The sequence below is a fragment of the Somniosus microcephalus genome, chromosome 1, assembly GCF_052327205.1.
Source record: "Somniosus microcephalus isolate GS21.2 chromosome 1, FLI_Smic_1.0, whole genome shotgun sequence".
Lineage (NCBI taxonomy): Eukaryota > Metazoa > Chordata > Chondrichthyes > Squaliformes > Somniosidae > Somniosus > Somniosus microcephalus.
This window is the reverse complement of record NC_140987.1, coordinates 167,604,898-167,628,827: the sequence shown is the minus strand read 5'-3', so window position 1 is coordinate 167,628,827 and position 23,930 is coordinate 167,604,898. Positions and strand designations below refer to the sequence as shown.

At 45.6% G+C, this 23,930-nt stretch overlaps 1 protein-coding gene across 3 annotated transcripts in view; it reads left to right on the top strand.

Moving 5' to 3' along the window:
- Window positions 1-23,930, top strand: part of mcc (MCC regulator of WNT signaling pathway) — a 450,686-nt gene that overhangs the window by 352,706 nt on the left and 74,050 nt on the right. For all 3 annotated transcript variants that reach the window (XM_085987123.1, XM_085987125.1, XM_085987131.1), the window contains 4 exons: window positions 3,280-3,426; window positions 3,742-3,831; window positions 12,920-13,068; window positions 18,923-19,063. In XM_085987123.1, coding sequence (XP_085843249.1) covers window positions 3,280-3,426; window positions 3,742-3,831; window positions 12,920-13,068; window positions 18,923-19,063 — 527 coding nt within the window. The remainder of the gene's footprint in view (window positions 1-3,279; window positions 3,427-3,741; window positions 3,832-12,919; window positions 13,069-18,922; window positions 19,064-23,930) is intronic.

The window sequence follows — 23,930 nt, the reverse complement described above, 5'->3', positions numbered from 1 at the left end:
TAAGCATTAATACTGTCACCCATCCTCCCTTTTTTTCCCCTATTGCATTTCTTCAGAATATTTTTTAACCAGGAATGCTCAGCCTTCAGAGCTCCCTGGCTTAAGCTTTTTTTGTCACAACTCCCACAGCAATTTGTGCCTGCAGCTTGTCAATTTTACTTAAAATACTTAGCTCATTTACATGCATACAACTCAACCTCCCTCTATCTGTGGCATGCTTATTCATGTTACATCATCCTCTCTGATCTCTTTTTCTTAAGTTTCCTGGACTCCTTGACTCTTGCTTTCTGCTTCCTCATCTCTTTTTTTCCTTCTCTACCTCATATTTTCCCTTTCTCCTCCCATATTAGTCTAAACCGTCCCCCACAGCACTAGTTACTCTTCCAACAAGGATATTGATCCCAGCATTATTCAGGCCAGTGAATCATGTACAGGTCAGTCTTGCCCCAGAAATTGCCCTAATATCACAGATATCTGAACCTTTCTCTCCTACACCATCTCTCCAGTGACTCATTTAAGTGGTGTAGAAACAAAAACATAGAAATATAGAAGATAGGAGCAGGAGTAGGCCATTCGGCCCCTCGAGCCTGCTCCGCCATTCAATGAGATCATGGCTGATCATCCAAATTCAGTACCCTGTCCCTGCCTTCTCCCCATATCCCTTGATCCCTTTAGCCTTAAGAAATATATCTAACTCCTTCTTGAATATATTTAATGAATTGGCCTCAACTGCCTTGTGTGGTAGAGAATTCCACAGGTTCACCACTCTCTGGGTGAAGAAATTCCCCCTCATCTCTGTCCTAAATGGCTTACCCCTTATCCTTAGTCTGTGACCCCTGGTTCTGGACTCCCCGGCCATCGGGAACATCCTTCCTGCATTTAGTTTGTCTAGTCCTGTTAGAATTTTATAAGTTTCAATGAGATCCCCTCTCATTCTTCTAAACTCCAGCGAGTATAAGCCCAATCTCTCCTCATACGTCATTCCTGCCGTCCCAGGTATCAGTCTGGTGAATCTTCGCTGCACTCCCTCCATGGCAAGAACATCTTTCCTCAGATAAGGCGACCAAAACTGCCCACAATACTCAAGGTGTGGTCTCACCAAGGCCCTGTACAACTGCAGCAAGACATCCTTGTTCCTGTACTCGAACCCTCTCGCTGTGAAGGCCAACATACCATTTGCCTTCTTAACCGCCTGCTGCACCTGCATGCTTACCTTCAGCGACTGGTGCACAAGGACACCCAGGTCTCGTTGCACTTCCCCTTCTCCCAATCTATTGCCGTTCAGATAATAATCTGCCTTCCTGTTTTTGCCACCAAAGTGGATAACCTCGCATTTATCCACATTGGGCAGATGCATGGCAGATGCAGTATAATCACCCAACCTGTCCAAATCATACTGGAGTTTCTCAGCATCCTCCTCACAGCACACACGCCACAGCTTTGTGTCGTCTGCAAACTTGGAGATATTGCATCTAGTTCCCTCGTCTAGATCATTAATATATATTGTGAATAGCTGGGGACCTAGGACCGATCCCTGCAGTACCCCACTAGTCACTGCCTGCCACTCAGAAAAAGACCTGTTTATTCTAACTCTTTGGGCTAGATTTTCGGGGAGCCGTCAGGCGGGGTTTCAGGCGTGTTGGGGGGGGGGGGGCAAAATCCCGAATTTGGGGGTCCCGACACCATCCTGCCCAAAACCCCGCCCCACGTAACTTTCAGGGGCAGTGGGTACCCGCCCCGCACTGGGACCCGCCGAAACCAGGCGGGAAGGGATTAGTGCCAATTAACTGCCTGTTAACAGGTAGTTAACAGGCAGTTTTTAGCCTAATCCCTATTTTGAGGGGTTTCGTGTGGGTTTCCCGACGGCTCCAAACCACGCCAGGTAGAGCAGGCGGGCCGTCGGGTTGAAGGAGTTGGAGGGGTCGCGACGTCGGCGCTCAGGTGAGTGATGGGTGCATGAGTGCAAAGGTAAGTGTGTTTGGTGTGTCTAAAGTGTGTAAAGAACTTTTACTTACCTGTACTTACCTTCACAGCCTTTCTTCCTGTAGCCGTCGGGAGCGCATCACTCAGCCGGAACTTAAAGCTGAACGGCTGCGATCTGTCAAAAGTGACAGCCTTCAGCTTTGAGTGCCAGTGTGAGTTCTAACTGAATCTACCCCTTTGCTTCCTGTCTGCCAACCAGTTCTCTATCCAAGTCAGTACCTTGCCCCCAATCCCATGTGCCTTAACTTTACACGCTAATCCCTTATGCAGGACTTTATCGAAAGCCTTCTGAAAGTCCAAATACACCACATCCACTAAGGTTCTCCCTTATCTATTTTACCAGTTACATCCTCAAAAAATTCCAGTAGATTAGTCGAGCACGATTTACCTTTTGTAAATCCATGTTGACTTTGTCCGATCCTGTCACTGTTTTCCAAGTGCTCTGCTATTACATCTTTTATAATGGACTCTAGCATTTTCCCCACTACCGATGTCAGGCTTACCGGTCAAAAATTCCCCGTTTTCTCTCTACCACCTTTATTGAATAATGGGGTAACATTAACTACCCTCCAATCCATGGGAACTGTTCCAGAGTCTATAGAATTTTGGAAGATGACCAGTAATGCATCTACTATTTCTAGGGCCACTTCCTTAAGTACCGTAGGATGTAGATTATCAGGCCCTGGGGATTTATCGGCCTTCAATCCTGTCAATTTCCCTATCACCATTTCCCTACAAATACTAATTTCTTTCAGTTCCTCCCTCTCATTAGACCCTATGTTCCCTGACATCTCTGGGAGGTGTATTGTCACAGTTTTTCATTATGAAAGTACCAAGCAGTCTGGAGTTGCTTCTTGGAAACCTTGAAAACAAACCTGATTCCCCCTCTGAACACCTAAACCACTTACCAGGAGAAAGCAAACTAATATGAGAGCTGTGCAAAGCCTGGCCCAGGACATTGTTTGGCAAGGTACAGTTAAGTGCTGGCAAGACTCCCATGTCCCACAGTGCAACTGAACCTTGGGAGCTACAACTAAAGAAATAATTTCACCATTAAGTTTGTGTTTTTCCCTACGTTTACACTGCAAAATCAGTGTATTCTTCTGTAAGCTTCAAAGCATGTGTATGCAATGAATCGGAAAATAAAATAACAATCCTCATAATGTGTACTATCTTTTGAAGAATTGAAGTTGGACATCTATCTTTATTCTTGCTGTGTTTAAACATTTTTATTTAAATTTGTTGTAATAATGCATACAGTGAACATTGCAATGATTTATGTTGTTTTTAATTCAGGTTCGAGAGCTGCAGACACGTTTACAAAGCATGCAGGCATCTGGCCCAGCTAGTCCAAGTCGTTTGACTGCAGCCAATCGACCAGTCAACCCCAGTACTGGTGAGCTCAGCACCAGTAGTAGCAGTAATGATATCCCTATTGCGAAGGTGAGCTTCTGTGGCATCTGACATTCTCCACATTATAAGCAACAGCCACTATCATTCTGCAGCTGTTGCATAGGCTTAACAATTAGCTTGCTAATAGTAATTGCTTTTTCTTGGGAGTATTTTAGAGTAGCTATGGAGGGCACATATATTTGCACTGGAGGAGGGAGATAAATTGCTGATCATTTGGAGGCTTTTAAGTAGAATTAAAGGGTGTAAAATAACATTAATCAGTGAATTAATTAATTTTGTAATATGCAGTTTTTGCATAGTGTGCAGGGCAATTACTAATTATAATAGTCGTTCCCTGATTGCTAGGTTGCTGAGCGAGTAAAGCTGTCAAAGACAAGGTTAGAATCTTCATCTTCAGATCGACCAGTCCTGGGTTCAGAGATCAGCAGTATTGGAGTAAGTATTTAAAACTTGTTAGAGATGACAGTTCTGAATGGTCTATAATTGGCTGGTCATGTCCAAATTTAACCTATAAAACCCATTCACCAGCAAGCTACTAATCAACCGCACATATCTTTCTGATTGCCAAATAATAAAGAAATAAAATCAACTTTATAGATCTTGTAACATTCATGGCTGCCACGACTTAGTTACTGACAGTTTGAAGGCACAGATCTGCATCCACTAATTTTGAGGCAAAGTAAAAAAAAAAAAGGCCAGAATTCCAGCACCATTTTGTGAACAAAAGAGTTATTCTGGATAGAGAGGCTAAAATTCTGTGCTCTGCTGTTGGAAGTGCCTCCCGTCCACCTGCTGGAAAGGACTGGACTCTGTCCCAAATCCCAGGGTTAGGATTATTCAAATAATCAGTGTGGGCTGCCCACATTTTGTCAGGGGCACCCATCTCAAGGAGGTGCAGGAAAATTGGAACGACACTCGGATTAGGGGAGAAGGAGATGGAAGCGGACCAAAGAGTTAATTTAAACAATATAGATTTTTCCTTTGAGGGAAACATTAGCTTGTAGTGGGAGAGAATCAGTCCCCTCTGGGATCAATTACTTTAGTTCTGTAACATCAATAATGGAGCCTTGGGAGGTCCACACGCAACTAATGCCTACTCTCAGCATTTGTTGAAACAGCTGGGCCTGAGTTTTATACTTGGCAGAATTCCTGAGGTAGCTTGGGAACCCCCCAGACCACTCTGTCATCCACCACCACCACCCACCCCCCCCCCCGAAACTGTGAAACTGTAGCTGGAATGTGGTGTGATGGGCGGAAGAGTTGCCCAACCCCTCCCCATCAGATTTATGCCAGAAAAGCCAGCTGATTTGGTTTTCATCCAAATTCCTGCTCTTCTGGCTGACAGTAACCTTAGTTGTGCCCGATTCCACCAAGTGATTTTGGGCCTTAGATGATTACTTAGTTTTCCCACAATGTTAAACAGATCTAGTAGAATTTAAAAGAGCAAAGGGTTAGAAAAAAATGCACAGGTCAACTTAAAATGATGGGAGACAATAATGCATAAATTGACCTTTCGAAAATAGGTAGATGCTGAGAGGTGGCTGGAGACTATGCCCCCTAGTTCGAGACTATCGTCCCCAACAAGCTGGCCACCAAACTCCAAACTCTTGGCCTGAACACTTCCCTCTGCAACTGGACCCTGGACTTCCTAACAAACAGACCCCAGTCTGTCAAATTAGGTAACCACACCTCCCCCCCCCCCGACCCTGAACACGGGGGCCCCACAAGGATGTGTGCTGAGCCCCCTCCTCTACTCCCTCTTCACCCACGACTGTGTGGCTGTTAATGGTTCCAACACCATCATCAAGTTTGCAGATGACACCACGGTAGTAGGCCAGATCACCAACAACGATGAGTCAGCCTACAGGGAGGAGGTCCAGCATCTCGTGAAGTGGTGCGCCGACAACAACCTGGCCCTTAACACCAAGAAAACAAAGGAAATAATCGTGGACTTCAGGAAGTCCAAAGGCGGAAGTCACACCCCCATCCACATCAATGGGGCGGAGGTGGAAAGGGTGGCCAGCTTTAAGTTCCTCGGAGTCCACATCACGGAAGACCTCTCCTGGTCCCTCAACACCTCCTCTCTGGTGAAGAAGGCCCAGCAGCGCCTATATTTCTTGAGGAGGCTGAAGGGATGTAATCTGTCACCCCTGATCCTCTCTAACTTCTACCGCTGCACTATAGAGAGCATCCTGACAAACTGTATCACGGTATGGTATGGCAGCTGTAGCTCCCATGACCGGAAAGCCCTGCAGCGGGTAGTCAAAACTGCCCAACGCATTACCGGCACCCGGCTACCGACCATAGAGCATATATATCAGAAACGCTGCCTACGGAGGGCACGGTCCATCATCAAAGACCCTACCCACCCCAGCCACAGTCTGTTCGCCCTCCGACCATCTGGAAGACGCTACAGATGCATTCGCACCCGTACGACCAGATTTAGGAACAGCTTCTTTCCCAGGGCTGTCATCCTAGTGAACTCCACAAATAAACACTAAAGCCTGCACATCTGCCAATGCACTTTATTATGGTCATATTTATGCTAATATACTGCAAGCCAAATGTATAAATGTATGTTGAATGTTTAAGTGTCCTAATCCAAATTGTACACTCTCGGGAGCCGCAAGCCTACATTTCGTTGTACTGCACTTGTGCACTAACAATGACAATAAAAGTTGATTTGATTTGACCTCTCAGCATCCACCCTGTCATTCCCCCCAGATAAGGAGACCAAAATTGTGCACAGTACTCCAGGTGTGGTCTCATCAAAGCCATGTACAATTTTAGCAAGACTTCCTTACTCCCGTATTCCAAACCCCTTGCAATAAAGGCCAACATGCCATTTGCCTTCCTAATTGCTTGCTTTTTATTTATTCGTTCATGGGATGTGGGCATCACTGGCAAGGCCAACATTTATTGCCCATCCCTAATTGCCTTTATGAAGGTGGTGGTGAGCCACCTTAAACAACTGAGTGGCTTGCTAGGCCATTCCAGAGGGCAATTAAGAGTCAACCACATTGATGTGGGTCCAGAGTCACACATAAGTCAGACCAGGTAAGGGCAGCAGATTTACTTTCCTAAAGGACATGCTGTACCTGCATGCTAACTCTCTGCGTTTCCTGTACGAGGACACCTAAATCTCTCTGCACACCAACATTTAATAGTTTCTCACCATTTAAAAAATATTCTGTTTTTCTATTCTTCCTACCAAAGTGAATAACCTCACATTTCCCCACATTATATGCCATCTGCCACCTTATTGCCCACTCGCTTAACCTGTCTATATCCCTTTGCAGGCTCTTTGTGTCCTCCTCGCAGCCTACTTTCCCACCTAGCTTTGTATCGCCAACAAACTTGGATACAAAACACCTGGTCCATTCATCTAAGTCATTAATATAAATTGTAAATAGCTGAGGCCCAAGCACTGATCCTTGCGGCACCCCACTAGTTACAGCCTGCCAACCTGAAAATGACCCGTTGATCCCTACTCTCTGTTTTCTGTCCGTTAACCAATCCTCTATCCATGCTACTATAATTACCCCCAACCCCATGAGCCTTTATCTTGCATAACAACTTTTGATGTGGCAACTTATCGATTGCCTTTCGGAAATCCAAATATACTACATCCACTGGTTTCCCTTTATCTACCCTGCTAGTTACATCCTCAAAAAACTCTAATAAATTTGTTAAACACGATTTCCCTTTCATAAAACTGTGTTGACTGCCTAATCGTATTATGATTTTCTAAATGCTCTGTGACCACTTCCTTAATAATGGATTGCAGCATTTTCCTGACAACTGATGTCAGGCTAACTGGCCTGTAGTTCCCTGTTTTCTTTCTCCTCCTTTCTTGAATAGTGGGCTTACATTTGCTACCTTCCAATCTGCTGGAACTGTTCTAGAATCTAGAGAATTTTGGAAGATCACAACCAATGCATCCACTATCTCTGCAGCCACCTCTTTTAGAACCCTCAGATGTAGGCCATCAGGTCCAGGGGATTTGTTGGCTTTTAGTTCCATTAGTTTCACGAGTACTTTTTCTCTGCTGATACTAATTACTTTAAGTTCCTCACTCTCATTGGTTCCCCACTATTTTTGGTATGCTTTTTGTGTCTTCTACTGTGAAGACAGTTACAAAATGTTTGCTTAAAGTCTCTGCCATTTCCTTATTCCCCATTATAATTTGTCCTGTCTTAGCCGCTAAGGGACCAACACTTATTTTGCTGCTCTCTTTCTTTTTACATACTTGCAGAAGCTCTTACAATCTTTTTTTATATTTCTTGATAATTTACTCTCATTCTATTTTCTCCCTTTTTATAAATGTTTTGGTCATCCTTTGCTCGTTTCTAAAGCTCTCCCAATCCTCAGGTTTATTGCTATTCGTCGCAACATTATAAGCCTCTTCTTTTAATCTAGTTCCATAAGAACATAAGAAATAGGAGCAGGAGTAGGCCAGTCGGCCCCTCGAGCCTGCTCCGCCATTCAATAAGATCATGGCTGATCTGATCCTAACCGCCAATCCACTATCACAGAACCATCTCCTGAATCTAACAGAATTAGACACACGAAATAGGAGCAGGATCAGGCTACACGGCCCCTGGGCCCGCTCCGCTACCCACAGGGCCATGACCGATCCGAACCTAGACTCATGTCCAAATTCCTGCCCGCTCCCTGTAACCTTTAATTCCCTTTACTTCTAGGAAACTGTCTATTTCTGTTTTAAATTTATGTAATGATGTAGCTTCTACAGCTTTTTGGGGCAGCATATTCCATGGACCTACCACCCTCTGAGTGAAGTAGTTCCTCCTCATCTCAGTTTTGAAAGAGCAGCCCCTTATTCTAAGACTATGCCCCCTAGTTCTAGTTTCACCCATCATCGGGAACATCTTCCCCGCATCCACCCGATCCAACCCCTTCACAATCTTATATGTTTCAATAAGATCGCCTCTCATTCTTCTGAACTCCAATGAGTAGAGTCCCAATCTACTCAACCTCTCCTCATATGTCCATCCCCTCATCCCCGGGATTAACCGAGTGAACCTTCTTTGTACTGACTCGAGAGCAAGTATGTCCTTTCTTAAGTATGGACACCAAAACTGTACGCAGTATTCCAGGTGCGGTCTCACCAATACCTTGTACAACTGAAGCAATACCTCCCTATTTTTATATTCTATCCCCCTAGCAATGAAAGCCAACATTCCATTGGCCTTCTTAATCACTTGCTGCACCTGCATACTAACCTTTTGAGTTTCGTGCACCAGGACCCCCAGACCCCTTTGTACTTCAGTACTTTCCAGTTTCTTGCCATTAAGATAATAACTTGCTCTACGATTTTTCCTGCCAAAGTGCATAACCTCACACTTTCCAGTATTGTATTCCATCTGCCAAATCTCTGCCCACTTACTTAGCCTGTCGATGTCCCCTTGCAGGTTTTTTATGTCCTCCTCACTCACTACTTTCCCTCCCATCTTAGTATCATCTGCAAACTTTGATATGTTACACTCGGTCCCCTCCTCCAAATCGTTAATATAGATTGTAAAGAGTTGGGGACCCAGCACTGACCCCTGCGGAACACCACTAGTTACTTATTGCCAGTCTGAGAATGAACCATTTATCCCAACTCTCTGCCTTCTGTTAGATAGCCAATCCTCTATCCATGCCAGAATATTACCCCCAATCCTGTGATTTTTTATCTTAAGCAATAATCTTTTGTGTGGCACCTTGTCAAATGCCTTTTGGAAGTCTAAATACACTACGTCCACTGGCTCCCCTTTATCCACCCTATACGTTACTTCCTCAAAGAACTCCAGCAAATTTGTCAAACATGACTTCCCCTTCATAAAACCATGCTGACTTTGTCCTATTAAATTATGATTATCCAAATGTCCTGTTACTGTCTCCTTAATAATGGACTCCAAAATTTTACCTACCACAGATGTTAGGCTAACCGGTCTATAGTTTCCAGCCTTCTGTCTACTGCCCTTTTTAAATAAGGGTGTTACATTAGCAGTTTTCCAGTCTGCCGGGACCTTTGCCGAGTCCAGGGAGTTTTGGAAAATTATTACCAATGCATCCACAATCCCTACCGCCACTTCCCTCAAGACCCTAGGATGTAAGCCATCAGGTCCAGGTGATTTATCCGCCTTGAGTCCCATTATTTTACCGAGTACCACTTCTTTAGTGATTTTGATCGTGTTTAGCTCCTCCCCCCCTTTAGCCCCCTGTTTGTCCAGTGTTGGGATATTCACAGAATCACAGAATCCCCACAGTGCAGATAGAGGCCATTTCGGCCCATCGAGCCTGCACCGACACATATCCCACCCTATCCCCGTAACCCCACGTATTTAATCCCCTAACACTAAGGGTCAATTTATCATAGCCAAATCAACCTAACCCGCACATCTTTGGACCCGCACATATTCTTAGTGTCTTCTACTGTAAAGACTGATGTAAAATATTCATTCAGTGTTTTTGCCAACTCCATATTTCCCACCATTAATTTCCCGGTCTCATCCTCTAAGGGACCAACATTTACTTTAGCCACCCTTTTTCTTTTTATATAACTATAAAAACTCTTACTATCTGTTTTTATATTTTTTGCTAATTTACTTTCATAACCTATCTTCCCTTTCTTAATCAATCTTTTTGTTATTTTTTGCTGTCTTTTAAAGTTTTCCCAATCCTCTATCCTCCCACTAGATTTGGCTACCTTATATGCCCTTGTTTTTAGTCGAATACTATCCTTAATTTCTTTACTTAGCCATGGATGTCTGTCTTTTCTTTTACACCCTTTTCTTCTCAGTGGAATATATTTTTTTTGGAAGTTGTAAAATAACTCCTTAAATGTACACCACTGATCATGTATCGTCTTACCCTTTAATCTATTTTCCCAATCCACTCTACTCAATTCCGCTCTCATACCTTCATAGTCTCCTTTATTCAAGCTTAGCACGCTTGTTTGAGATCCAACCTTGAGTTCCAGCTGATTGACAGTTAACTGCCACTGACAGGCAGTTTCTGTTAACTACAGTTTTTTAAGTTCTGAGTTAAATTCAAAAGGTTAAACGAAATTTCAATTTTTACAGCTAGTACTTACTCCGTACTTACCAGAGACATCCACTCTGTCTAAATTCCCAACTTTAACACCCTATTGAAGCGATCCCAGGAATAACAGGAATCTCTTAAAGGGGCAGTGTTTCAGGGAGGAGGATGGCGTGGTCAACCATGTCAAAGGCTGCAGACAGGTCGAGAAGTACACCTCCAGCTTTGGGTTTGAAAAATGATTGCGTTTAGCACTCTCCGGAACCAATGGAGCAGAACAAGCTGACTAATGAAAATCTGCCAGAGCAAAAGGTCATCTATTCCTGCACAAGTTTGGTTGGCTTGTATATATCCTGGGATGAGATGTTTATCTGATATCCCCTAACCCACCCTCACCATCACCTCCCCAGGTATCCTTATACCCAAGTCTATTCTGACTAGTTGATTAAATACAAATGCAACATGTAATTTTATTGGTGTGAGCTGGGTCCGAGCAAAAATAACTAAATAGTATGTCATTGTTTCGTCTAGTTTTCTCCCTTCCATCCTCCCATCTCTCCTGAAGATGCTGACAGTTGTTTTGTAGACTCCATATGTGAGCGAGTGACTTCTATTCCTAATTTAGGAACAGGGCTCATTGGTGAATGTCAATAGGCTATTTCTCATGGAAGACATAATAGGCAAATGTAATCTGATGTCCATGTGCACACTTTCTGGCAGGGGTCACTGGATTGCAATCAGCAGAGGGAACTCTGATTTTATTTTTCTCATCCTCTCTTTTGCATTGGTGTGCTAGGACCAATTGTAGCAGTGAGAACCACTGATTCAGCACACAAGTTGAGGGCTATATCTGTGATCCACAGTAAGATTTTAAAAGTACTTTTATATTGGCTCTCACTTTCACTAAATACTATCTATAATATATTAAAAATGGTGAGTGATCTTAGAATTTTAAATACTTGTAAGTGACACTGTTAATGATGTTGGGTGACAAATTAGAAACAGTAAGGTGCCACATAACGTTACGTCACAGCTGGCTAAATTTTCTGGTTATTTATCCGATGTACCTCTTCCACTGAGAGGATTTCCTAGGTAGGGATGCTGTACACTGAACAGCACCCCATCCTGTACTTCGTTCTCCCCATCCCCTCCTCTCCTCCTTCCACTCATCCCTACCCTCTCCTTGTCCCCCTCCTCCTCCTCCTCCTCCCCTTCCTCACTTTCCTCCCTTCTCTCCCTTCAGCTGCACCACGCCCTGTCCTACCTCTCCCCCCTTCCTCCTATCGGCCTCACCTCATCCCTTTCCCATGCCCTCCAACCCCACATTGGTTATATTATTCCCCATCCTCTTGCCCTACTTGACCTGAAAAATTTTAATTGGTCTTGATTATTTTGTACAGTGCCACAAGAGATCAACTAATGGCCTGTATTTTCCGATGCCTACGGGTGTGTATGAGCTGTGTACACACCCGTAGGGACATCGGAAGTGCCGGTTTCAGGCATGTGAAGTGCATGCGCTGAAAACCGGCATTTCCGATCTGTCAAGAATCCTCACGCCTGCCCTGGAGAAGGGCCTCTGCGGGTGGAGTGTTCCACTTTCTGCAGAATCTCCGCCCGCTGAAATCCCTTAAAAATCTTACGCCTGGTAAAAGCAGGTGTAAGGCCTGCTTTTACCAGCATAAGAGTTTTTTAAAAAGTAAAAAAAAATAAAAACACATCACTCATTTATAATTTTAAAATACTTTTTAAAAAAAGGAAGTTTATTTTTAGCCCTGTAAAAAACTAATTTTTTTTCCAAAAATTAAATTTGTTTAAAATGTACTTTTAACTAATTTTAAAAACTTGATTTAAAAAAAAAAATTATTTAATGTTTTGATGTGTTTTTGGAGTGATCTCCATTCATATGTTTGACAAGTCTAAGCTGTCAAAAGTATGAAGGGAGATTCCCTTCTTTCATTGGTTCCCCATGACCCACGTGATCCCTGGGATGCTTGCGAACTGCATGCGCCCCTGGGATAAGTGGGCCCTGCGCATTTTGTCATGGAAATGGCCGGACCTCTGGAGCCCTCGGGTAAGGGCGTAGATTTTTTCCAGATCGGAGACCTCCGCACGCAGGAAGCCTCCGATCGGAAAATACGGGCCTAAGTCTACAAATGGATGTTAGGATATTGTATGCGTATGTTCAGTTTTTTCCTGGTACTAGATTGTTAGCAAAGATGGGGAGGAAACCAGATTTTGTTTTTTTCAGTGTGTCAGAAATAAAACTCAAGTTTTTTATGTTCTGCACCCTGTGTCTATTACTTTCTGTCATACTGTAGTCATTGTTATTGCCAGATATTCCATTGGAAACTAGAATATCCCACAGTGATGTTTAGTCAGTCTGCTGTGCTTGTAACCTTTAACTGAGATTTCATACTTCAGCATGTAATGGCATACTTGACAAAGACTACATAAGCTTTATTTGTTCTCCCTTGCACAGGTGTCCAGTAGTGTGGCAGAGCATCTGGCCCATTCTTTGCAAGACTGCTCCAATATCCAAGAAATCTTTCAAACTCTGTACTCTCATGGTTCAGCTATTTCGGAAAGCAAGATCCGTGAATTTGAAGTGGAAACTGAACGGCTAAACAGGTAAAACTCTCATTACAGCATTAGTTTTAAGAGGAACAGAGCAGAAAATTATCATTTTTAGTTAGGTAGTGCCAATGGCATAGTATGATACTACATCACCTTACTGCAGCATAAAATTAACAAAGTACTCTTTCCCCCCCCACCCCCCCACATAACTTCATACATGATGAATTCCTGATAATTAGCTGGCCATTCCTGCATAGTGCTTTCCTAAAGGAAGAGGAGGAAAAAGTGAACAGCACATGTCTACCTCTATCAGCTGGTTCAGCTTCCCATTAGCAAAGGCTTAGGAATAGATCATCATCTAATTGATTGACAAAGGGGCATGTAAATGACTTGACAAAATGGGGAAGGGGTGTAAGCCAAATTTTCCAGAGGAAACAATTTCTCCCTACTTGCTCTATCAAAACCCCTCATAATTTTGAATACCTCAATTAGGTTTCAAACACTGCTGAATGAAATTATGTACCCTGGATGTTATATTAAACCTTTTTTGGTATGGGGACAATATGTTTATAGTGCAGACACATGGCAGATGTAATTTAATGCAGACGAGTGTGAAGTGGTGCACTTTGGGAGAAAAAGCATGGAGAGTGTGATGAAATATGTCATTCATCAGACTCTGTAGTTAACTGTATATATTGTATTGCCTGCTCCGGTGTTTGTACCTTGTATTGTGTATAGGGCACCGCCCCCTTTGTGTGTCGGCTCCGCCCATACCTGGCCCTACTTAAGACAAGTCCAGGCTTGTCCTGCAGTAGAACAGCAGCACACCAGGTGAAGCTAGGTGCAGCCACCGGCATCTTTTCTTTGCTAATAAAAGCCTTGTTTTATTCTGCTAACTTCGAGTCTTGAAGTTATTGAGGCACGTTAATTTTATTTGCGAACTTTTAACAATGGATCAACTTTTGAAACCGGAACGCTTGGATTTGGACCCGCATGCTTCGGATGCATCAGCACGGTTTGGACACTGGTTCCAGTGCTTGGAATTCTTTATGGCCAACTCCGAAGCCGTCACAGCCTCTACAGCCACCGGAGATGTGAAACTCGGGATCCTACAGAATCGGGTAAGCCACCGGGTTTTTCCACTCATACAAGACGCCGCCAGCTACCTGGATGCCTGCAACATCCTAAAGGCCCACTATCAGCGGCCTACCAACGAAGTGTACGCCAGGCACCTGCTTGCTACCTGCACACAGCGACCCGGAGAGTCGCTGGAGGACTTTCTAGTCACCCTAAAAGTGCTTGACAAAGACTGCAAATGCAAAGACGTGAAAGCCACGGTATACACAGACGAGCTGATTCGGGATGTCTTTATCGCAGGCCTTAGCTCTAATTATATCCGGCAGAGACTGCTAGAGAAAACGGGCCTAGATCTGACACAGGCTGTGGACACAGCGCGATCGTTGGATGTGGCTCAGAAGAACTCTGACTCCTACTCGGCAGGCCGCGCGGCCCACGCCGCCTCTGTTTCCCAGCCCGGTAGCCCAACACCGTCGGGGCCCTGCTCTCCCCCCAGAAGCCCTACGACCGCCGCGACGCATCGGGGCCCCAAATGCTACTTCTGCGGGCAGCCGAAGCACACCAGGAACCTGTGCCCGGCGAAAGGCACCACCTGCTTTAAGTGCGGTAAGAAGGGGCACTTTCGGAAGGTGTGCAGAGGGAACCCCGCAGGCAAAACCACCACCGCCGCGTGCGCGCCGTGGGAGCGGCCATCTTGGACGCCATCTTGTCCGACCTCGTGGGGTCCGCCATCTCGCGAGCAGACAGCGTGGACGCCATCTTACCCGGCCTCATGTGGCCCACCATCTTGTCCCGATCAGGGCCCTACAGTGGCGTCGATCACAGTGGACCAGTCCAGACCGCACCCACTATCCAAATCGATGGTGGACATTGAGCTAAACGGGTGCAAGGTTAAATGTTTAATTGACAGCGGGAGCACAGAGAGCTTCATTCACCCTGATCTGGTACAACGACTCTCTCTAACTATAGTCCCTACTCAGGGCAGGATCTCTATGGCCGACAAAACCCAGATATCGACTATTGCGGGTTACTGCGCGGTACGATTGTCCGTTAAAGACACTGCATATAATAATTTTAAACTGTTAATTATGAAAGATTTGTGTGTGAGCGTGATCTTGGGCCTGGATTTTCAGTGCCACCACCAAAGCATCACGCTCAATTTCGGTGGGACCCAGCCGCCCCTCACAGTGTGCGGTCTGGCTACCCTGAAGGTAAAGCCGCCTTCGCTATTCGCGAACCTTACCCCTAACTGCCGGCCAATAGCGACCAAAAGCAGGAGGTACAGCTGGGAGGACAGGCGGTTTATCGCGACCGAGGTAGACAGGCTCCTGAAGGAGCGCATTATTGAACGCAGCAACAGCCCGTGGCGCGCCCAAGTGGTGGTGGTGAGGGGTAGCGAGAAGAAGCGGATGGTGATTGACTATAGTCAAGCAGTCAACATCTATACCCAACTAGACGCCTACCCGCTACCCCGCATATCCGAGATGGTGAACCAAATCGCCCAATACCGGGTGTTCTCCACCATCGACCTCAAGTCAGCGTACCACCAGCTCCCTATCAGACCAGAGGACCGTTTGTACACCGCCTTCGAGGCAAACGGACGCCTCTACCAGTTCCTCAGAGTCCCCTTTGGGGTGACGAATGGGGTCTCGGTCTTTCAGAGGGAGATGGACCGCATGGTCGATGACCACCACTTGCAGGCAACCTTCCCCTATCTCGACAACGTCACCATCTGCGGCCACAACCAACAGGACCACGACTCAAACCTCGCGAAGTTTCTGAAAACCGCACAAAAACTCAACCTCACCTGTGTTTTCAACACCACGCGCCTTTGCATACTCGGCAGCGTGGTGGAGAATGGGGAAATCGGACCAGACCCCGACCGATTGCGCCCCCTACGGGAGCTGCCCCTGCCCAACACTCCCAAAGCCCTGAAAAGGTGCCTGGGGTTATTCTCATATTATGCCCAATGGGTCCCTAACTACTCCGATAAAGCCCGTCCCCTCTTGAAAGCATCCTCTTTCCCGCTCTCTGCTGAGGCCCATGCTGCCTTCAAAAGCATTAAGCAGGATATTGAGCGGGCCACGCTACAGGCAGTGGACGAGAACACTCCCTTTCAAGTGGAAAATGATGCGTCTGACTTTGCCTTGGCGGCCACCCTCAACCAGGCAGGGCGGCCCGTAGCTTTCTTCTCGAGGACCCTCCAGGGGCCCGAGATCAGACACTCCTCCGTGGAAAAGGAGGCCCAAGCCATCGTGGAGGCAGTGCGCCACTGGCGGCACTACCTAGCCGGCAAACGCTTCACCCTACTTACCGACCAGCGGTCGGTAGCGTTTATGTTCAATAATAAACAGAGGGGGAAGATTAAAAATGATAAGATTCTTTGGTGGCGGATCGAGCTCTCCACCTTCGAGTACGACATCATATACCGGCCGGGGGCCCTTAACGAATCCCCCGACGCCCTCTCACGAGGGATGTGTGCCAACGCCACCGGGGATCGGCTACAGACCCTCCACAACGACCTCTGCCACCCAGGGGTCACACGGCTGTTCCACTTCATAAAGTCCCGCAACTTACCCTACTCGATTGAGGAAGTTCGGTCTCTGACCAGGAACTGCCGCACTTGCGCTGAGTGCAAGCCTCGGTTCTACCGCCCTGATAGAGCCCACCTAATCAAAGCTACACGGCCCTTTGAGCGGCTTAGCTTAGATTTCAAGGGCCCCCTCCCGTCCGTCGACCGCAATGTTTACTTCCTGAACATTGTGGACGAATACTCCCGTTTCCCATTCGCCTTCCCCTGCCCAGGACCAGCGCCACGGTCATTAAATGCCTCAACAGCCTGTTCTGCCTGTTCGGTATGCCAAGCTATATCCACACGGATAGGGGGGCGGCCTTCATGAGTGAAGAGCTACGCCAGTACATGCTGTCCAAGGGGATTGCCACGAGCCGTACCACCAGCTACAACCCCCGGGGTAACGGTCAGGTGGAGCGAGAGAACGGGACAGTATGGAGGGCAGTCACCCTAACTCTAAGGACCAAGGGCCTCCCTATCTCCCGCTGGCAGGAAGTACTCCCAGATGTGCTCCACTCAATACGGTCACTATTGTGTACCGCCACTAATGCCACGCCTCATGAGCTAATGTTTGTGTTTCCCCGGAAATCCACCTCAGGCGTATCCATACCGTCATGGCTCTCCACCCCAGGTCCGGTACTCCTGCGGAAGCATGTGAGGGGCCACAAGACGGACCCCCTCGTGGAGCCAGTGCACCTGCTCCACGCCAACTCACAATATGCGTATGTCCGGCACACCAACGGACGGGAGGACACTGTGTCCATAAAAGACCTCGCCCCAGCCGGTAACAACAGCAACAACGACAACGACTTCAACAACAACAACAACAACCACAACAACTATTACCCACCCACTCCACCCACTAATTTTTCATCACCCCCGGAAGAACACCAGCCAACGGTACACCCACCACCTACTCCCCCACCACCTACTCCGTCAACAACCCCGGTGGCGCCCCCGGCAGAGACCCAGGAGACCACCCGGGACACCCAGCCGGCACCCGCGGCACCGCAACCGTTACGTCGGTCACAGAGGACTATCACACCCCCGGACAGACTAAATCTGTAGAAGGGGTGAATGTGATGAAATATGTCATTCATCAGACTCTGTCGTTAACTGTATATATTGTATTGCCTGCTCCGGTGTTTGTACCTTGTATTGTGTATAGGGCACCGCCCCCTTTGTGTGTCGGCTCCGCCCATACCTGGCCCTACTTAAGACAAGTCCAGGCTTGTCCTGCAGTAGAACAGCAGCACGCTAGGTGCAGCCACCGGCATCTTTTCTTTGCTAATAAAAGCCTTGTTTTATTCTGCTAACTTCGAGTCTTGAAGTTATTGAGGCATGTCAGAGAGGCAGTATAATTTAAATGGTACTATTTTGAGTGGGGTGCAAGAGCAGAGGGACCTGGGGGTGCATATTCACAAATCCTTGAAGATGGATGGGCAAGTTGATAAGGCAGGTAAGAAAGCATATGGGATACATGGCTTTTTAAATAAAGGCATTGAATACAAAAACAAGGAAGTCCTGCTAAACCTTTACAAATCACTGGTTAGGCCTCAGCTGGAGTATTGTGTACAATTCTGGACACCACACTTTAGGAAGGATGTCAAGGCCTTGGAGAGGGTACAGAGGAGGTTTACCAGGATGATATCAGGGATGAGGGAGTTCAGTTATCTGGTGAGAGTGGAGAAGCTGGGATAGTTCTGTTCAGAGCAGAGAAGGTTAAGGAGAGACCTAATTGAGGTATTCAAAATTATGAGGGGTTTTGATAGAGCAAGTAGGGAGAAATTGTTTCCTCTGGAAAGTGGATCGGTAACCAGAGGTCATAGATTTAAAATAATTGGCAAAAGAATTAGAGGGGAAATTAGGAGAATTTTTTTCACACAGAGTTGTTATGATTTGAAAGGGTGGTGGAATCAGATTCCATAGGAACTTTCGAAAGGCAGTTGGACATTTATTTTAAGAGACCTAATTTGCAGGGTTATGGCGAAAAAGCTGGGGTGTCGGACTAAATTGGATAGCTCTTTCAAAGAGCCAGCACAGGCATCGATGGGCTGAATGTGCTGTAAGATTCTGATTCTAACACTCCTGTGAAGCACCTTGGAATGTTTTACTATGTTAAAGGCACTACATAAATGCAAGTTATTGTAGTTTGGTATCAGTGACCTCTGTGTTTCATTAATTGTTCCATAATCCTTTAACCGTTTATGTTAAGCCAGCTAATTCATAATAGTTAGATTTTGTCTTTTTCTTCTGCAGTCGAATTGAACATCTAAAATCACAAAATGACCTTTTAACTATAACGCTGGAAGAGTGCAAAAGCAATGCTGAAAGAATGAGTATGCTGGTTGGTAAATATGAGTCCAATAGCACAGCATTAAGACTCGCACTACAATACAGGTAAGTGCAGCAAATACTGAAACTCGTTTTACTAATGCTTTTAGCTTCAGTAATGTTTCCAATTTTGTTTTTAATTGTTCATTTGAAGCTATGGTTACTTCCTTCCCTCCCCACTCTAGCTCTTGTGGTGTATATCCTAAGGTAGTACGACGAACAATCAGAAGGACTGCAGACTTCTGCAGTTAATACTGCCACTGTCACTTTGATGATAATATGTGGCAAATCTGAAATGTCATATTTAATGTTATAGGAATCTTTAAACTACAGTATATATTCTTTTAGTGCTGACTTGGTTTATCTGTATTAAGAAACTCTTAATAAAAGCGGAGGAGAAGCATCCGGGAAGGCGCCGAACATCTCGAATCTCTTCGCCGGGAGCAAGCGGAAGCCAAGCGCAAACAGCGGAAGGAGCGCACGTCAACCCAAGCACCCCGCCCCTTCAACCACTGTCTGCCCCACCTGAGCCTGTAGGTCCCGCATTGGACTCATCAGTCACCTGAGAACTCATTTTTAGTGTGGAAGCAAGTCATCCTTGGTTCCGAGGGACTGCCTAAGAAGAATTAAGAAACAATCCAAATTCTCATATCTCGAGATTAAGGACAGTTTCAGTTGGCTCAGTCACTAGTTGGGAATGCTGATTTGATCCAACCATACACAAATTTAATTACACAAATAGACTACATCGTAAAATGGATATATCAAATATAATCATGTATATACACAAGTCTGCATAGAACTTTCAAAAGCGTAATGGTCTAAAACTACTGTTACTCTTTCTTTCCCTTATCCTGAATCTTATGACCAATATAAATGCAAGCTGTTGTTGCTGTTACTCAGCTGCTCTTCCACCTCAGCTCCTACTTTAATGTTCCCATTGTTGGTCAGCATTCAGTCAAGTACAACCTCAATTATATTGTAACATGCAGATTCATAGAGCAATTCCTATTACATCCAGAAATTACTGATTCTCTTCACTATTAACACTATCCAAACTCTCTCCAACAGCTCAGTAGTTGAAATCCACCATAATTAAAACATAATGTTTGCTGAACACTGTCCTTACTTCCCTGAGAAATAGTTGATTAAATTTGGCTATTTGGTAGAAAATCCTGGAAGTACAGGTTGACTATCCCTTATCCGAAAACCTTGGGACCAGCTGTGTTTCGGTTTTCGGAAATTTTCGGATTTCAGAAGGTATTATTTCAGACTGGGAAACTCTGAACATTAAATTAATTTGGTAATTAGTATTTGTATTTAATATAAATTTTAAAAGTTCAGGCTACCTCTTGCGACTGTTGCGTGTCTCATTCCCCTTCCTGCTTCTCTGTGCTGCCGCTCACAGTCTGTTTACAGCTCCCCCTGCTCCGTATCTGAATTCCTTGACTTAGCAGGGGTCTGGGGCTCGACCGCCGCCGCCAGTTGTGGGAAAGCCGGATATCGGCTGACTCCTACGCTAAGCTGGCCCGCAAATCAGGTCAGAAAAGCATCGGCCGCGTCGGGTCATGTTTGGCGCCACTCGGGCTATGTCGTGCGCACGACTTACGCTCCACAAAAAAACTTTCGGTTTTCAGAGGTTTTCGGTTTTCAGAAGTGCGGATACATAGAAACATAGAAGATAGGAGCAGGAGTAGGCCATTCGGCCCTTCGAGCCTGCTCCGCCATTCAATGAGATCATGGCTGAACCTCCAAATTCAGTACCCTGTCCCTGCCTTCTCCCCATATCCCTTGATCCCTTTAGCTTTAAGAAATATATCCAACTCTTTCTTGAATATACTTAATGAACTGGCCTCCACTGCCCTCTGTGGCAGAGAATTCCACAGGTTCACCACTCTCTGGGTGAAGAAATTCCTCCTCATTTCAGTCCTAAATGGCTTTCCCCTTATCCTTAGACTATGACCCCTGGTTCTGGACTCCCCGGCCATCAGAAACATCCTTCCTGCATCTAGTCTGTCCAAGCCTGACAGCATTTTATAGGATAGTTTACCTGTAGTTTCTTTCATTTAACTATCCAGTGAAATTCAGACTCCCTGGGGTCCTCTTTGATGTTCTGCCTTTCTTGTACCTTTTATATTATACAGTTTCAGCTTGCCTCTGAGCCAAAAGGTCATGGGTCCAGGATCCACTCCAGGGACTTGAGCATATAATCTAGGCTGATGGTTCAGTGAGGTTCTAAGGGCGTGCTGCATTGTCAATGGTGCCATCTTTCAGATGAGATGTTAAATCAAGGCCCAGTATTCCCCCTCATATGGGCGTAAACAATCCCATGGCATTATTGGAAGAAGAGCAGGGAGTTTCCCCCATGTATTGCCCAACATTTATTGCTCAACCAAAACCACCAAGACAAATCAACTGGTCATTTAGCTCATTGCTGTTTGTGGGACTTGGCTGTGTGCACATTGACTCTGTTTGCCTACATATCAACAATGACTATTTCACAGATAATTCATTGGCTGTAAAGCATTTTGGGACATCTGAGAATGTGGAAGTTGTTATAAATTCAAGTTCTTTCTTTATATATAATGCAATTTCTCCACCATTACCCCTACATCAATCCTTTCTAAGCAATTTTATGTCCTTTCACTGTCATGTACAATTTGTGCTTTTCTTCCACTAAGTTTCCATTACACCTGTGATGTCCACATGTGTGTGCATGAAGCATTCCAATTTGCCATTTTTGCTGCTAGGATCTATGTATAACCCTTTCTATTCACTCACTCCTCTGGCTGGGGAGTCTAGAACTAGGGGTCACAGTCTCAGGATAAGGGGTCTGCCATTTAGGACTGAGATGAGGAGAAATATCTTCACTCAGAGGGTTATGAATCTTAGGAATTCTCTACCCAGAGTGGTGTGGATGCTCAGTGGTTGAGTATGTTTAAGACCGAGATAGATAGATTTTGGACACTAAGGGAATCGAGGGATATGGGGATAGGGCGGGAAAGTGGAGTTGATGTAAAAGTTCAGCCATGATCTTATTGAATGGCGGAGCTGGCTCGAGGAGCCGTATGGCCTACTCCCGCTCCTATTTCTTGGTTTGATTTATTAATTTTTCTCTTTACTTGCCTTATCTGTGACTACTTTTAATTTAACTTTGCCTTCCTGCACTACTATATGCCTAATTTTCTATTTAACAAGAACTTGCATTAATATATTGTATTTACTGTAGAAAAACATCCCAAGGCAATTCACAGAGGAGTGATGAGATAAAAATGGGCACTGAGCCAAAAAAGAGATATTAGGAGAGGTGAGCAAAAGTTTGGTGAAAGAGATTTTAAGGTTTTAAGGAGAGGTTTAAAGGAGGAGAGGGTGGTAGAGAAGCGGAGGGGTTTAGGGAGAGTATTCAAAATTGTGGGGCCTAGACTGTTAAAGGCACAGCTGCCAGTGGTGGGCAAAGAGAGAGGGCATGCACAACAGGCTGGTAAGAGGAACAAAGCGTTCTGGGGGTGGGGGTGATGTTGAGGTTATAGAGATAGGGAGGAGGTTACAGAAATAGCGAGGCCATGAAGGGATTTGAACACAAAGATGAGAATTTAAAATTGGAGGCGTTGGAGGTCCAGGAGCTAAAGTAAGTCCGCAAGGGAAGGATTGATGAGTGAGCGGAACTTGGTGCAGGATACAATACCAGCAGCAGAGTTTTTGACTAACTAAGTTTAGAGGGTGGAGGACGGGAGGTCGGCGAGTAAAAAATAAAAATAGTGAAGTCTGGAAGTGACAAAGCCAAGGATCAGAGTTTCAGCAGCAGATGGGCTGAGGCAGGTAATGTTAGATGTGGGAGTAGGCGGCCTTGGTGATGAGGAGGATACAAGATTGGAAGCTCAGCTCGAGGTCTAGGACACTCTGGATGCGAGATGCTCTGGCTATGGAGGAGAAGCATTGGAGGAGGATGGTTTGGTTGACTGTGTCAAAGTACTGACTGGATTGCTCTACAGAGAGCTGGCACGGACCCGATGGGCCGAATGGCTTCCTTCTGTGCCATTATGATTCTGACTCAAAGGCTTTAAAGAGTTGAGGGGGATAAGGAGGGAAAATCCACCATGGTCACAGTCACAAAGAATATCATTTGTGACTTTGATTTAGGGCTGTTTCAGTACTGTAGCAGGGCAGGAAACCTGATTGGAAAGATTCAGACATGGAGTTGTGGGAAAGATAGGCATGAATTTGAGAGGCAACAACATGTACTTTGGAGAAGGGCAGTAGTGTGCAAGGACAGGGGGTCGAGGGTAGGTTTTTTGAGGAGGGGCATAATGAAGGTTGTTTTGAAAAGGAGGGCGACAGTACCTAAGGAAGGATAACCATTTATAATATCGGCTAGCATGGGGTGAGGAAAGCAGTTTAATGGGAATGGGGGTCAAAGGAACAGGTAGTCCCATGGAGGAGAAGATGAGATCAGAGAGAGGAGATAGAAAAGGATGCAGGATCAGGACTATGGCAGGGGGAAGTTTAGTTGGAGGTTTGGCTTTGTGGGCAAAAAGGGGGGGGGGAGCAGAGGCATCTGCATGGATGTTCTCAATCTTGGTGACAAAGTAGTGTATGAGCTCCTCACACTTGTTGGAGGCTAGGGTGGAGGGGGCAGGAGACAGGGGTTTAAATAGACTGGTGGTATTGGAGATAAGAAGTCAGGGGTTATCTTTGCTTTGATCCTGGAGTAGTGTGCATTTTGGCAGAGGAGCCTGAGGCCCGATAGTGCTTGATGTGGTCTAGCCAGATCTATGTAAGAAGTCACACAACACCAGGTTATAGTCCAACAGCTTTATTTGAAATCACAAGCTTTCGGAGCACTGCTCCTTCGTCAGGTGAAGTCAGCTTCTTACATTTGTCCACCCCAGTCCAACTCCGGCATCTCCACACCATAGCCAGATCTAGTGATGGA